We start from the raw sequence: 16,473 nt of genomic DNA on the forward strand, positions 1-16,473 counted from the left end.
TACATAAATAGACCCTGCATTATCAACAACAAAACAGTTCATGTCTCGATTATTTATTAGATGTAACGTAACCTACTAAAAATCTCATTAAGGCAGCAGAAGAGAGCTTAAAATAGCGGAGAAGTGATGATGTGTTTTCAGAGGGTAATTTTTAAAGGAAATTGGATGGTATTGTTCCCAATAAAGGGATAATGGATATGAAATAACCTTTTTTTGTTGTTTTTCATTGTATATTCACAAAACTTAGGTTACTTTTGGCCCTATATTCCTCGGAGATATCCCTTCACATTCTGAGCTGCATGATGGAGCCGGGCAGGTAATTGGCTTTCTTGGTTGCATTAGAGAACTGCAAGTGAATACAAAGGAGCTCTTTATTGTGGAGGAGGCGGTGAGAGGAAGGAACATTGAAAACTGCAACGCTCCCGTCTGCCAGGACCACCCCTGTCGCAACGGAGGCACATGTGTCAGGTAGGAAACAATGCTGCATATTCATTTCCACCAAGGCCTGACTTTAAAAAGCTGGGATCCTGTCACTTATATTAAATTGGTGTTTGGTGCATGGCCATCTGGTTTCAGGAAGTAATATGATTTAGGCGTGATGTCTTTAGGCCCTGTTTCTGTCCCTGGGGATATTTGTGTGAATCTAAAGCACAAATTAGTTATTTCACCATTGCTTGTGTAATAATGGACACAATAAATAAATCAATACCCCTTAATTGACTCCAAGAATAAACCAAATTAGTCCAGTAATTTTGCTAATGGTAAAATGAATGGTTTTAAAATGGAACATGAATAGATGGAAGGTGCTTCTAAGTACGAAAACATTCATAACACTTTGTCTTTAGAAAGATTGTGTTTTTGTCTTTTGAACTGTGATACTTGGAATAATTGGTTCCTGCCCATGTATCATTAGGTTAAAATGTGGTATTAAACGCCTTGATTTAATCTTTAGTAAATGTTACTACATATGTGAGTGTCTACACACCAATAATATACTATGCAGTAATGTAATTTTCATTCTAGTATGTTTCAAAATAATGACCTTAGTTTTTCATGGCACAGCAGTTTGATGTCAACAGAGTTTAGATTTTAGCAGGACAGGAGGAATAACAGCTGCTGGATTTGCACACGCATTTATTTCAGAACTAAAAAACATTGTCTTTCAGAATACATGCGTTTCTCCGGGAATCAATGACACTAAAATCCGTCTGGAGTGTCCTAATCCCAGGATAAGGCTCCTATTTCCTGTCTGAATGTGTCTATTACTATTCTCCTTATAATTATTCTTAATGTTTCTGTTCCTCACATATTGGAGCAGCAGATGGGTCCATTAATGTTAATCAATTTATTAAAGCTGAAAAATCAAAGTCAATTAACAATAAAGTTCACTAGATTTTTTTTCTCCCCCCGTTTGGCTTTGAGGTCCTTTGTAACAACTTTATTAATGTGTCCTTAAGAACTAATAAAACCTCAATGCTCAATGAGTGATATGAATTGGGAATTAGAAATAGATTTTTTTTTAATTTCTGTAAAACCTTCAGAAATGCCAGGTCATGGCATAAACGGTACATTTAATATAGCAAAGAGAGATCTATCACTTGAAAATGAGATTTATCTTTCCGGTTCTGGTCTACGGCAATTCATTTTATGAAGTCTCTTTTTTTTAATGCGGATCCCATGGCATTTTGCAGTGAATGAAAAAGCTTTGATTATATGTTTATCTAAAATATATCACAGCGGACAGAAAAAGAATGGTTCGAAATTCAATTTAAAAAATATATTATAAACTAAACCAAGGTACAGGAGGTGTTGCTGTAGTATATGCCCTACCAGGGTGTAATATCCAAACACAAACCCTCTGTAGACTTCAAGTGCAAACATAGTCAAGTATATTTATGCAAACAAAAACGCAAATGTAATCATTACTCCAATATATTGCGTATGTGGTTAGACGACACAGACACATCTACAAATACCACTGCAAACCCAGCTCAAATGAGCAACAAGCTTTCTACACCGTAAGACTTTTCCCTGAGCGCCGGGGATTTGTGTACTCTCAAGAACCCAGGCGTTGACATCGCGTAGCAGACACAAAAACACAACCAGCCCTCTTAGAGTTGTTTCCCCAGATTCAGACCCCGACGCAAAAGCAATCAATGCAGCTGACAGACAGAAGAGAGGATGGTTAACTAACAGAGCTCAACTGTTATGTTAATGTCACCCGTCTGGGTTCTCAAAAGCATACCAGTACATCCGAGGAACAGTCTGCTGTACTGGCGGCTCTGATCTGGGGCCTGTCTGCATATGGTATACATGCATATAGGCAGAGGATTATAGTCTACATGGGATGGGAAAACATCTGGAGGATTTGTCTTCTGGATTTTTCAAATGCTTGGAAAAGGCAAAGACCAAAGTGCTTCTGGTAAAAGCCAATGCATTTGGCAGTGAAGCGTTTTTTATTGTGCTATTTGATCGTGTTCCTCCCACCTGAGGGCTTTCTCCATTTCATCTCTGTTTAGAGAGATGTTCTGTTTTTATCTCGCATTTTCCTGTTCACATGGAGGAAAATACCTTCTAGGTCAACAATCTTTGATCACTCTACCCCATTAGGAATCGAGTCCTCGTTAGTTTTGCCTCTAAAGTAAAGACATTTTGAATCTTCTCACTCATACATACATGAAAACACTTTATCAGGGGAAAGGCAACACACTTATCCATGTAAACTTTTTTTTCTAGCCATGATAGCTTAATTGTGCAGGAAAGTGTGATGCACTGATATCTGAGTCTTTTCTCGATCCTCACTCTGCTAGTCATGGAGGTATTAGACTGCTATTAGACTTCTTCATATTATATAAAAGGGGAACTTTTGTGATTGTGAAAATGTATTCCTTTTGTAATTCATGTGAAACTGAAAGATAATGCATATAATGTAGCTGTAATTAACTTATTGTATTCTTAAACCAACAGGGTCACAGGAGATGTGATCGTTCCACTTCCCATTTATCAGTATCAGTAATCTGGCAGAGTGCAATATCTTTGTGAACCTAAAAGCAGATTTATTCTGGATTGGGGGACGCAGTGCAACATGTGTTCAGTCAGCGGACCTGAATAAATGTGCCATAATATCTAATGGATAAAAGCCCCTGCTGTGTACTGCTCAGCGGCTGATGGGTTTAATACAAAATACAATATTTTATATTTTAAAACCCTTACATCCAAAGTATAAGTGATCTATTTCACTTTTTTTTTTTTTTATCCCAAAGTAATGCTTGGTTGATCCCAGACATAATATTTTGGTATAGGCTATTTGTAAAGTACTTGGAGCTATGAGCTTAATTTCTATAGATCGTAATGGATGTCATGTTATTCAAGGGGCAGCAAACTTCCAATTTATTTTTTGAAGTGTTTTATTTATTTTTTTCCCTTCAAAAAAAATCCTTTTGAGAATTTGACTTGCACTGGTTCTCTTTCAGGCATCGCTTTGAATCACTTATTTTCATCATTCAAATGAAAACCTAATGACTAATATTTATGTGCTCTCCGAGTGAGGCTGTAGTAAGTAGAATCATTCATGAATAGTTGACTGCTACTTCAACAGACGTTCGAGAGCTATAGGGACCACGAAAGACTTGGGAAACCACTGCGCTTTCCAAAAGTCCTGCTCGTGAAACTTTGTCAGTGTTCTTCATATTTTAAGAATGAAAAATGAAGCCTCCCTGTGAGTAAAAGGTGTCATCTCTATGAATCTATAAAACTTCATATATATGATGATAACATACCGTAACGTCCTAGTCTGGCATTAAGAATTTATTTCGAGGCTTTATTGGCCAGGTGTTCCTTGTCAAATGAAAATTCAGTTTAATCTTTCTATCTGACGTAATTGGCATGTTCTATAGTGAAACAAGTCCTCACTCATCAAATTCATGTGTTATATGTCATAAGCATGCTTTTAGCTTTATCTGAAATGTTTCTCCAGAGTATTCATTTATTTAAAGAATAAATAAACAAGACGTTTCCGGTTTCCATGCAGAATGGCAATCATTTCTGGAAAATGGTGAAAACATTAAGTGGCAACTGCTCACTTCTGTCTTTTGTCAATCTGGTAATCAGGATATCAAATATATCAATTATATTTGCATTTTCCTCTTACACTCATAGTGCTAGAAAGCCTGGGGATAGATTGGGATTGAAATGCTTCAGCATGTAGGGAACTGATAGTCACCCGCTAGACTGTAATTTGTCACATTCTAATGAACAGTTCTAAGTCTTTGTTGTCTCGATTATGTTTTGTTGGGCTTCTGCATACTCGATGACAATCACAATCCTCGCACGGTAATGGTTGTGATTTATACTTCAAAATAGACCTGAAATTGCTGGGAAAAATATTAATATTGAAAGTTATCCACAGTGCTTTATTTATGCCTTTTGGGAAAGAATATTATCCATACTACAAAATCTTAATTACCCATGAAAATTAAATAAGGAATTTAAGGCTTGCATGTACGCTGACCTGCAGCCCTGATTGTTTTCCTTGCTGTTTTTGTATTTTCCTGTCTGTGATGAAGATACATAAATCAGGCATTACCTGTAACATAATTGTATGTTTTCATATTTATTTTTATGTATGACTGGTCAGCTTTTATTTGCAGTAACTTTAACATTTACAAGAAAACTGCTGATTTTTACATTTTCATTTTAGGACTAATACATAAAGTTTGTTCCAATACCATTAAACTAAGAAGAGGGATTTTATTAACCTTTTGGTTATGCATTCTTTATGCATTTCCTGGGGTGATACAGTGTAACATAAAAACAGTAATAATACCAAAGAAAAAAAAAAAAAACTTTCAGCAGGGAAAGCCGTTGCATTTTGATGTTCTTTTATTCATTTTCTTTGAACTATTTCAACCACTTAATTTCCAGAACATTCAAACTTCAGTCTTGTAGGCTATGCACTCTCAACTGAAGGCCAGATTGTCTTTGGGACTGCAGGGGGCTCTGTGACTCTTGTTGTGTCATTACATAAATCAAGACATTGCCCTCTTTTCTTCCACTGATTTAAATTATCACTGTATTCCTTCGTATTTCGATGGCACTGTTGGAGGGACACCAACCCTTTGTTAGTCAGCAGGATGTCGGCTTGAAATATTTATCAACTACTAAGCTAATGCCAAGTGGTGTCGTAATGTCTGAAAATGCATCAGGTTGGCGTTTGGGCTGAAGGATGAAAGGAGGGAAACTACCAGATGTGTATCACAAAGCTGATTTATTCACAGGACCAACTGGGATCTCAATCATGTTAAAACATATTTTCAGATTCGTGGTAGAAAAAGTTGACTTCAGAATGTGTGACTAATTGCACTGGAAATCCCAAATTGTGTTGTATAATTGATATTGTTTGGTAAAGTGTGTATATAGACACACAAAGACACACTCATTTTTAATCATTTCTATCTCAAAGAACAAATGTGTAATGTTATTTATTGTTCACAATTTCATAATATTTGGAAGAAATGCAATCATATAGGACTTAATTATTAAAAAAGATGCATTTTTGATATATTGCAAGATAGATAACTCTATAAATAATTTATACTTTTGCCTTGTGTTCTCACTGTCAGTTCAGTATGCCCTTAGACAATAAAGTATGTGGCCCTTTGAATAATTAAAGACACCAACTGTGTACAGTATCTATAGAATTCCCTTTCAACAAGCAAAAGCACTCCATAAACATGTACTATTTTTAAGACATTGCTGGGCTATTTCTGGTTCTGTAAGATTTAATTCTTCATTAAAATCACTTTCAGAATTAAAGGGGAGAGATTATACCTCCTTCTTGTGGAACAAGGTACTAAATTGGTCATGATAGCATTCAGAATAGATACAATTGTGCTCTTCATGCCAAGCAGACCAGGATGCTTTACAGTGAATCTCTGAAATCTGCAGGTCAATCAGTTCAGCTCAGAAGAGTCCAATTCAATCTGATATGTTCTCAGTTGTGATTTAAAATATCCAATTGTGAATACAAAACTGAATTAACATCATTTATAATAGCACTTCTCTCTTCTTATGGCACAGCAGACTTGGATGGATATAACGATTTGCAAAATTGCGATCTATACTCAAGTAAGCCTCTAAATATATTCATGCACTAATTCTATAATATACATTTTCTTCCAAATAAATAAGAGTCACAGTAATGTGAAAGATAAAGGCAAAGGTTCCTTGCCGTTGGTGAAGTTGGGAATTATCCTTAAAGTGCTTCTGAAGTGATAAAGAGATTTGTCAAGCTGATGAGATTTTTTGGATGCAGTTAAGTTTGGTGTCCTTTCTAAGTTCATCTGTCTTTTACTTATTTCACCGTTCATTGTGTTCCTGTTTAATTCAACGAAGATCCACAATGATATGGCAAATGAATCCTCCATAGTATGCGAATTTTATTTATGACTCCGTTAAGTGAAGTGAGATAACATTTCCAGGTGTTTTACAGAATTAACAATTTCTCTTTTTCTCTGACACAGTGAATTTAAAACAAAGATTTTTCCAGTGACATTTGGAGAACCATTAATCTCTGTTGACACTGTTCTTAGCAAACCATTTATTTCAAAGTTAATTTAGAGGTGCTTGGACTACTGCTGATAAGAGTTGAACTAGAGTTTGGTGGGCATGATATTATATTTTATTGATTCATGTGACTTGAACCTGACAGCTAATATCATGAGTTTTCAATATGAGAGCATGGTTAAACTATGCAGTTTAGGTGAGAATAGATTTTCTAAATCATACACGTTAGTCCTACACATTCATTATAGTTTATGATACACAATCATGTAAGGACAGTAAAGGTGAAGGTACAATGACAGTAAGTATTTTTTTCAAGTGCAGAAGATGTCATTAAAAACAAAAATAATGAAAGGTATATTTGCAAAGACCAGATGCACTGGTGTTGAAACTTCCCGGGATCAAATAAGATTTAGTAGAGCCTGTTTTATGTTTTGTGTTTTTTTGTGTGCCAGTGGGAAATCAAGAACATCACCAGACTGCCAAGCATCCCAGGACAAGTGTCTCTTGCAATAATAGTGATCAGACAAATGCAGAAAACGGATCCACTCTTTCCACAGGGGGTTTCCTTGGCTATTCAAACCTCCAAATGTGGAAATCTTGCAGGAGCTAGATGGATACACTACCACTAGTCCCCTGACAATGCACATGACAACACAACACAACAGAGTTAAAATCAGGTCTCACAATGTAATATTCATGTAATTGAGGCCAGTGGTCGTATGAACAGGTCGGTGTATTGTACAGGAGAGCCCTCTGTTGTGCTGTCGTTTTCCCAGAGAAAGTCCAAGGCAGACTTGAAAGCAGCATGCAGCATGTTTCCCAGTTTCCAAAGAAGAAAATGTAAGATTGAATTTGCTAGATAAAGCCTGCTGTCATTGTTAGGGACTGAAATGTGGGAAATGCTTCTGGAGTAGAGCTATGTAATCAGTGTGGTTTTCTAGACCTTGTGTATCACTGTTATATACCTTTCTAATACATTCAAACAGATAGATTGAAAGAGAGATTTCTATCTGGAATCTGAATGGACATCATTTTTTGCTTCATACACGGTTTATTTTATTGACTATTAATTATTTTAGTAAGCTTTGGCATGCTGCCCCCTTTATTAGATCAACATAGAATATTGTTTTTTGTTGTTGTTGTTGTTACAGTGTATAACGAGCTAAAGAATGTTTTCCTGCATAATTGGACAACTTTGCAACTGTACTACAAAAATGTGCAGACACCATCTTGTTATATTCTGAATTAAGTGACCATGGTGGCTGCCTAACAGTTCCAGTGGCAATGTTTTATAGCTGTGCACTGGCAAAGAATAACACATTCATTCAAAAGAAAACAGCCATTTTTGGTATCATAAGCACCAGATGCTTACAAACCCGCAATACCCTGATGAGCTTATTAGAGAACAAATTTGACGCAATCTTACTAATTACCTGTCAGTCTTCTGCCATACATATATAGATAATATGTCAAATAGTGACTGAAATTTTGCATTGGAAGCTACGCTCATTATTATGTTGTTAACACATGTGGAGATTAGGGAATTGATTATGTGACCAGGATTCAAAATGTATGAAATCATATTTCCCTGAGATGCACAAAGTTAACTCTCAAGTCAAACACTTTCCTTCCAGCACACGTAGTATTTATTGGTGAAATGTTATTCCTTCAAAGACATATGACATGACAAGGGCTGTGACACTGTAAAACTATATAGATTACATATTTTCTGGGTAGAAATGCAGTGTTACCAATTTCCAAAAGTTTGTTCTTTGCCCCTTTACCCAAAGGAGGTTCTCCAAAAGTTTTATAAACAGGAGTTGCTTTATTATTTTATTTTTTTAATGAAAACCAACAACACTAAGAGCATGTAAAGACTTCCACCAAAGCAGTGTATTTAAGATGATAAATGCACTTAAGATGAGAATGGGCTTTTTCTAGCAGTTTAAATGACAGCATTTAAAAGATCTGCCTCTTTAGTTCTATTCAATAGACCTTTCTCAAAAGACATTATTTCATATATATATATATATATATAATATTTAAATTATTTATCAGTATTTGTTGCAAGGAGGTTATTCTGCTTTCTCAGATGGCCAGTGGTTTTTCACAGTGATGACAGCTCATTATTTTAGCTATAAAAAATAGATCTTTGGAAACCATTTGACCTAATTTTATAGGGACCTCTGTAGACATGTCTTGCTGGATGGTATATTATTATAAAAAAAACTGCCACCTGGTTTTATAATAAAAGGTGTATCTAAAGAATGTGTTGTGCTTCTTTGGTTGAGCCATTTCCTTTAGTAGTATACAGTGTTTATATCCATGACTATCTAACCATTATATAACCCTTTATAGACAAAAGCCAGTGATCCATTTTGTGTGCCATTAAGTATTGCATATATCGTTGCATATAAACTTCCCTTGAAGTGTGTTTTCATTATTTAAACTAAAATAAAAAATTAGAAGCCCAGTATTATTCCTAATGTCTTATTTCTTGGTGATATATGATATAGTGAACTTTCCCTGGAGAGTAACTAAGAGCAGGAAGCTGGCTTTGGGCTGAGACAAGAAATTGATTGCTCTTGATTCACCTCACCATATCTCTCCGGCACTTAATGAGAAGGCTGATGGTGGGGCCAGAAAAAGATTTCCTCACTTGAGCTTCTGTCTCTCGGGTTCAATAATTTCTCATTTAATTTCTATAAGAATTAGACCCAAAGAGGTGGCTGAAAACCGGAAAAATATGTTTTTATTTCTTACACAGCTATCAGATCTAATCTGTTTTGCACCTTATCAGCACCATCACAGTATGGCTTTATTAATATTCAAAATGACAGCAATTATCTGAAGATGCTCATTATTTAAGGAATCTATTTTTACACGTTCCCTCCTGTAGCTTTTATAGATGTCCAAAGAACTAACTGTGCTATCTCATGTGCAAAACAGAAAGCGAAATGAAATGACTTCTTGGTCACCAGTTGGTTCTCTGAATCTTGTTGTGATGAAGTGTGATTTACGTTTCACAACAAGATGCCATCCAAAACATTTTGCAACTATTGAAAACCATTGACAGGATGTCACAGGTACAGGAAATCTTTCATTTTTGTAATTTCTAAGCTTTCACAAACCCATTTCCTTTTTTTTTTCTTAAAATTTCCAGTGACAGGACGTAAATATTTAATTCTGGAAGCTGGCAAAGTAAAATGCATCATACTGTGCTGCTGTTCAAAGCAGATTATTAATTTATAGGTTTGAAACCCTTCCAATGCTTATTCCTGTGACTGGTATGATACCTTTCAAAGTGTATGCATCTCAGAGAAGTTGATCAAGTCTCTATAGCAACATTACTGTTGTCATTTTTGTAGTTGTTGTTGTTTATACACCTTTGCATAAGTTAAAGGTACATGACGTTTAATATTTCACAGTAGAAATTACTAGAATTAAAATGCTGAACTGGCATTGAAGTTTTATTTATGTATGCCCTTTTTTTGTGTGTGCAAAGCCTTTATACAAATTTTAATTTAAACAATGCTGTTGATATTTAACCATTTTTTTCATCTTAGCTGATATAGATTTACTTCTTTGCCATCATATAAATTTGAACTTTTATATACATTGTCCTGGTTGGTGCGCACTGCCTTATCTTTGCAGTGATTCTCCTATATCGATTTTGTTCTAATAGAAGGGATGAATGCAAAGCGTATGCATGCATTATGCCTTTTCTGGACTATAATCGATGAGGATTGATTAAAAACATTTTCATTACTTGTGTGAAGCTTAATTTTCACCTCAGTGTTATTCTTTCCATAGTGATGCAGAAAACTGGTACTGCAGATGTCCCGATCTCTACGCTGGGAAGCTGTGCCAGTTCACAGCCTGTGAACAGAGCCCCTGCCATCATGGCGGCACCTGCATACCCAAATCTCACCTGGATGCCGTGTGCCTGTGCCCATATGGGAGGGCAGGGATTCTCTGTGAGGACGGTGAGGAACAAATTAAGCACTTAAAAAGTCTTGAATCATTAGAGAAGAGATGTAAACAACAGGCTAGAGGGGAGAAATTAGTTACGCTAATCTAGCGGTAGATCTACCAAGTCAGATAAAAGCAGGCAGCTTCTTTACTCTTTTTCTGCAGCTAATAACACTTGGAAGTCCGTCAATATCTATTGACTGGCAATCAGTGCCTGAGAAGGTCTTGCCCGAATATTCTCTGCAACGTCACCGGGGAGACTGTATATCAGAGTAGCCCCGATGATTAGTGGGAATCCTGTTTCTATTAATTACAATCGCTAACAGAATTTAGTAGAGTACAGCAATTTAGGTCTAAATATAATTCATAAAGTATACAACCTTCCATAGAAATACACATCATTCATAATTAAAGAACAAGTGCCTCCAAACATATCAAGGTGGTTCTATAATGTTTGGTCAGTGTCTGCTTTGAATTTGAATGTATATCCCTCATGATTAAAATGATATATAATTTATGTGTATGTGTGTACGAATGAATGAAAGTGCCAGGCATGCTGAAACATAGGGAATCACAGGTATTTGTAAGTAAATTATCATCATCATCAATATTGATCTCAATAATGTCAAACTATAAGAATGTTTATCTGACTGGTAACACTTTACATTGTCCCTAATTACTGTGTATTTACACTGTAATTACTTATTAGTGTAAATAGGCATAATTGCACCGGTAGTTACCAAGTAAATGCACAGTACTTAGGGAAACTAAATGTAAAGTGTTACCCGAGCACAGTAAAAACATTGTAACCACTCACAATGACAGTGACAATAGTCATAATTACATTGGTCGTTACAAGTAATTACAGTGTAAATACACAGTAATCAGTGACACTTAATGTAAAGTGTTACCATGTTATTAATCATTATTTAGATTTGAAATTCTCAAACCCTGTGTTGAAAAATAAGGACATTAAAATCACGCAATTAAGCACCTTCTCTGTAGCCGTATTTCAGTAAATCACTCTTGTTTCCTTGAATGTGCTAAAGAGCGCTTGCGTATTTTGACTTGCAATACATAAATAGCCTCACTGTCCAAAGTTACTTGACTTCATTATCTTTAAAGGCAGTGGGAATCTGCAAACGAACGCAGCAAAGCCAGTCTGCGTCTTACACCAGTAGTCCAACAAGAAATTATGGCAGGACTCCTAATTGTTTCATTTTTATTCTAACCTAATTAGAGAAAGGAATAGTCTGTTGCCTGGCATAGCAGACAAACAGATCCCCGAGCCATCTCTTCTGTCAAGTGCACAGAGCCACAATGCCTGCTAGAGGCCTCTAATCTCCTGTGTCATGCTGAGTTTAGTTGACATTTAAATTTAAAGCCAGATAACATCAGATAACATCAAAGTCAATATTGATCACTGCCCAGCCACAGTACCTTTCTGCATTAATTTATGTTTCAGATGTGAAACCATTTCCTCAACAAATGTTTTTTTTCTCTTTCATTACAAAACGTTAAGTACAGCTGGCTCTTCCACGTACAGTGAGGGAAAAAAGTATTTGATCTCCTGCTGATTTTGTATGTTTGCCCACTGACAAAGAAATGATCAGTCTATAATTTAATGGTAGGTGTATTTTAACAGTGAGAGACAGATTAACAGCAAAAAAATCCAGAAAAACGCATTTCAAAAAAGTTATACATTGATTTGCATGTTAATGAGGGAAATAAGTATTTGTTCCCCTATCAATCAGCAAGATTTCTGGCTCCCAGGTGTCTTTTTTACAGGAAATGGGAGTAAAGGGAGTGCTCCTAATCTCAGCTCGTTACCTGTATAAAAGACACCTGTCCACAGAAGCAATCAATCAGTCAGATTCCAAACTCTCCACCATGGCCAAGACCAAAGAGCTGTCCAAGGATGTCAGGGACAAGATTGTAGACCTACACAAGGCTGGAATGGGCTACAAGACCATCGCCAAGCAGCTTGGTGAGAAGGTGACAACAGCTGGTGCGATTATTCGCAAATGGAAAAAACACAAAATAACTGTCAGTCTCCCTCGGTCTGGGGCTCCATGCAAGATCTCACCTCGTGGAGTTTCAATGATCATGAGAACGGTGAGGAATCAGCCCAGAACTACACAGGAGGATCTTGTTAATGATCTCAGGGCAGCTGGGACCATAGTCACCAAGAAAACAATTGGTAACACACTATGCCGTGAAGGACTGAAATCCTGCAGCGCCTGCAAGGTCCCCCTGCTCAAGAAAGCACATGTACAGGCCCGTCTGAAGTTTGCAGATGAACACCTGAATGATTCAGAGGAGAACTGGGTGAAAGTGTTGTGGTCTGATGAGACCAAAATCGAGCTCTTTGGCATCAACTCAACTCGCCGTGTTTGGAGGAGGAGGAATGACCCCAAGAACACCATCCCCACCGTCAAACATGGAGGTGGAAACATTATGCTTTGGGGGTGTTTTTCTGCTAAGGGGACAGGACAACTGCACCGCATCAAAGGGACGATGGACGGGGCCATGTACCATCAAATCTTGGGTGAGAACCTCCTTCCCTCAGCCAGGGCATTGAAAATGGGTCGTGGATGGGTATTCCAGCATGACAATGACCCAAAACACACAGCCAAGGCAACAAAGGAATGGCTCAAGAAGAAGCACATTAAGGTCCTGGAGTGGCCTAGCCAGTCTCCAGACCTTAATCCCATAGAAAATCTGTGGAGGGAGCTGAAGGTTCGAGTTGCCAAACGTCAGCCTCGAAACCTTAATGACTTGGAGAGGATCTGCAAAGAGGAGTGGGACAAAATCCCTCCTGAGATGTGTGCAAACCTGGTGGCCAACTACAAGAAACGTCTGACCTCTGTGATTGCCAACAAGGGTTTTGCCACCAAGTACTAAGTCGAAGGGGTCAAATACTTATTTCCCTCACTGTATACCTTGTACATGTTTCACAAGTACACCAAACATTTTACAACATTTTACATTATGAATCATAAAATCTACCAATCCTGTGAATTTCATACGTGGGCTTGCATTTGATAAAATAATCTGCTAACCTACTTTGACTAACTTGTACTGCAAGATTTGTGGTAGTATGTCATCCAACTTCCTTAACGTCATGCATTACTGATTTTAATTTCAGATTAACTGATATCCCCCAAAACAAACCCTTTTCCAGTTAGAATAGGATGAATTCCCATACCCCATTTGCATAATTCATGTTTAACCAAACAACTGACTACTTCCACACTGTGTAGCGTATTCCATTTGGCTAGTACTAGCACATCTGTTCAGGTATTTCTCAAACGATTTTGAAAAGCTTATAGCCACAGATCTAATGTGCATAAAATATCTTCTTTTGATATTTCTAATGATGTCTAATTCACTTTGTATAATTAAACCATTGAGAGAAGCCACAGCAGAGTTTAATGAGGAAGTCTTCAATCACCAGTTTCTGGAATGATCAGTGATGGATTTAATACAAAGTCATATTAATTTGTCACTCATAATGACAACATCTGTGAGCAAAAATAAACTCTATAATTATCATATTCAGTATCTCAGAAAGATAATGCATGACTTTTACTGTATGCCAGATAGCTGCTGAAGAAAATAGTTGTTCTCCTCCCACTCCTGTTCATTTCTCAGAGAATAAAAGTAGTAAAGGGCTAAATGACCATCTTGATTTTGCGATACTAAGCAAGAAATTGCTCTTACACGGATATCATAATGTGAGAGTGTGTGCTTTTGTGTGTGAGGCTAACAAAGGGTAGATAAAAGAGTGGTGACAGCAACAGAAAAGCATTAATGATTTGGCTTTAGCAGCCAATGTCTTTCACAAAAACTCACACAGTATTTCAAATGTGTTTCAGAAGACAAAATTAAATACCAGAGAACAAAGGATTGGTTCTCTTGTTTTCCAGGTGGAAAAAGAAGGAATATCATTATACTCCCAGGTTGCTTTCAGACTTTTTGTCCACTGCTCCTCATTTCTCATCTTTCCCAATTTTTCTTTTCATTTCAGTCTTTATTTTCCTTTCTTCTTTCTTTTCTTTTTTAAATCATAAACAATTCATAAGCCAAAAATTTGAGAAGAATTTCCTCAGAAAAAAAATCATAATAACTAAAGTGCTGTACTTAGCTATTGCCTTGGGGTGAAAGCAGGAATGCTAGTTATTTGGTTTGGGAGAAAAGGTATAACAGTACTTTGTGAAGCCCTGGAAGGGAAATATGGAAATATTAAGTTCTGCTTGGTGTGTGAAGATATGGTAGTTTTTCATCCTTGCCTAAGAGAAGAGGAGGAAAATACTTTGTAGTGACCTCTGATGTGAAATCAGCTTCTGCAATTTCTTGTAGTTTTGCCCACAAGTCAAATGTAGAGAAGCATATATTATTTCTTTAGAACAGAATGGAGGGTGTTTAAAATGAATAATAATAACAACAAAATAAATAACAATAGCAATATTAGTGTAGTGGTTAAGTGTGTTTTGTTTATATTTGCTAGGCTGTTTAACACATCTGCTATGTCAAAATGAAAATATAGGAATCACAAAGCAACAGTATGTGTTCTGCCTCTGTCCACCATTTCATTTTATGGAAATTGCCATGAAAATGTTGTAATTTAAAGTAATAGCTCCATCTAGTGGTACTCCTACCTGTACTGTAGATATGTATAGTTAAAAACATCCAAATCCCCAGATTAACTGAAATAAATTCCAGTTTAGCTGCTCACTGATGTTGTTGTTTAAGCAAACATGTTTAGTGGAAATTGCACTGTATATCAGGTATATGTTTATATTAGATGTTAGACAAATATATATGTATGCTCAGAGCTATCATGTATTTCTGGTAAATGAATTATGCCTTTTTAATATTAAAACATATCCCCATAATTGTGAGGCATAGTTTATGTTTTCCGGATATCTGTGGAGAATTGTGCAGAGGTATGTTGGCTTTTAGATAATTATCCATCAGATAAAGAGTGCTCTCTGTTATAAGCAGAGGTCCAACTCAGCATGGAACTAGCTTTTCATAATTAAAAATCCCCAACTCTGCATTTTAATGAGTGTAAAATGGTAATTTTACATGATGAGTAAACAATTGGAAGTTTCTGGTGAGTTCTTTCAAATACATTTCTAAATCATGTGGAAATACATTAAAAGGAGAATGCTGTAAAAAGAGAAAGTTACACTTCTGAAAATGAGTTGTAATACCTGCATATTACGTTTATTAATTGGTCTTTGTTATTATACTTTATTATTCCATATTGTTTCAATATCTGTATTCTACGTAATCGTCATAAAATATAAACTTTTATTCGATTAAGCATAAATATTATAATGATATAGTATGTAATGTAAATCATTCATATTAAAATTCGAAAGCCTATACATAAAGGTTATATGTGTATGTGACATAAATGGAGATAATATTTTGTGCTGATGCAGGGCCTGACAGAGACTACCAGGAGAGAGAGAAAAAGAGAGAGATGTATGTAGAGATTTAGACTGTTTGTTTTAATTTTCAAGAAGTAGTAGTAAAGTAACATTGCTTTTCTTTTGTTTTCCTGCAGCCATCAATATCACCCAAGCCAGATTTAGTGGGACAGATGAGTTTGGATACACCTCCTTTGTGGCCTATTCCTCAATCCCAGATATACATTTCTTTTATGAGTTCCAGTTAAAATTGAAATTTGCAAACAACAGGTCTGCTATGAAAGATAACCTTATCCTCTTCACTGGACAGAAAGGACAAGGTAAGAAGGCATATTGACCAGATTTAGATTCTGTCAGAAAACTTGTTTCCCATGACTGCTCAAATATATGCACACTGGATGCCAGGAATAGGCAATTTATTCTACTTTGCAATAATGTACAAACTTCTTCCTTCTGACAAGGTGAAATTATATTTTTTTCATAATGTTCACTTAGC

At 36.3% G+C, this 16,473-nt stretch overlaps 1 protein-coding gene across 1 annotated transcript in view; it reads left to right on the forward strand.

Moving 5' to 3' along the window:
• eys (eyes shut homolog) overlaps positions 1-16,473 on the forward strand; it is a 215,284-nt gene that overhangs the window by 186,856 nt on the left and 11,955 nt on the right. The window contains exons 40-42 of the mRNA XM_066696777.1: positions 248-468; positions 10,378-10,550; positions 16,115-16,297. Of these exons, the coding sequence (XP_066552874.1) occupies positions 248-468; positions 10,378-10,550; positions 16,115-16,297 (577 nt within the window). The remainder of the gene's footprint in view (positions 1-247; positions 469-10,377; positions 10,551-16,114; positions 16,298-16,473) is intronic.

The sequence above is a fragment of the Amia ocellicauda genome, chromosome 23 (genome assembly GCF_036373705.1).
Source record: "Amia ocellicauda isolate fAmiCal2 chromosome 23, fAmiCal2.hap1, whole genome shotgun sequence".
NCBI lineage: Eukaryota > Metazoa > Chordata > Actinopteri > Amiiformes > Amiidae > Amia > Amia ocellicauda.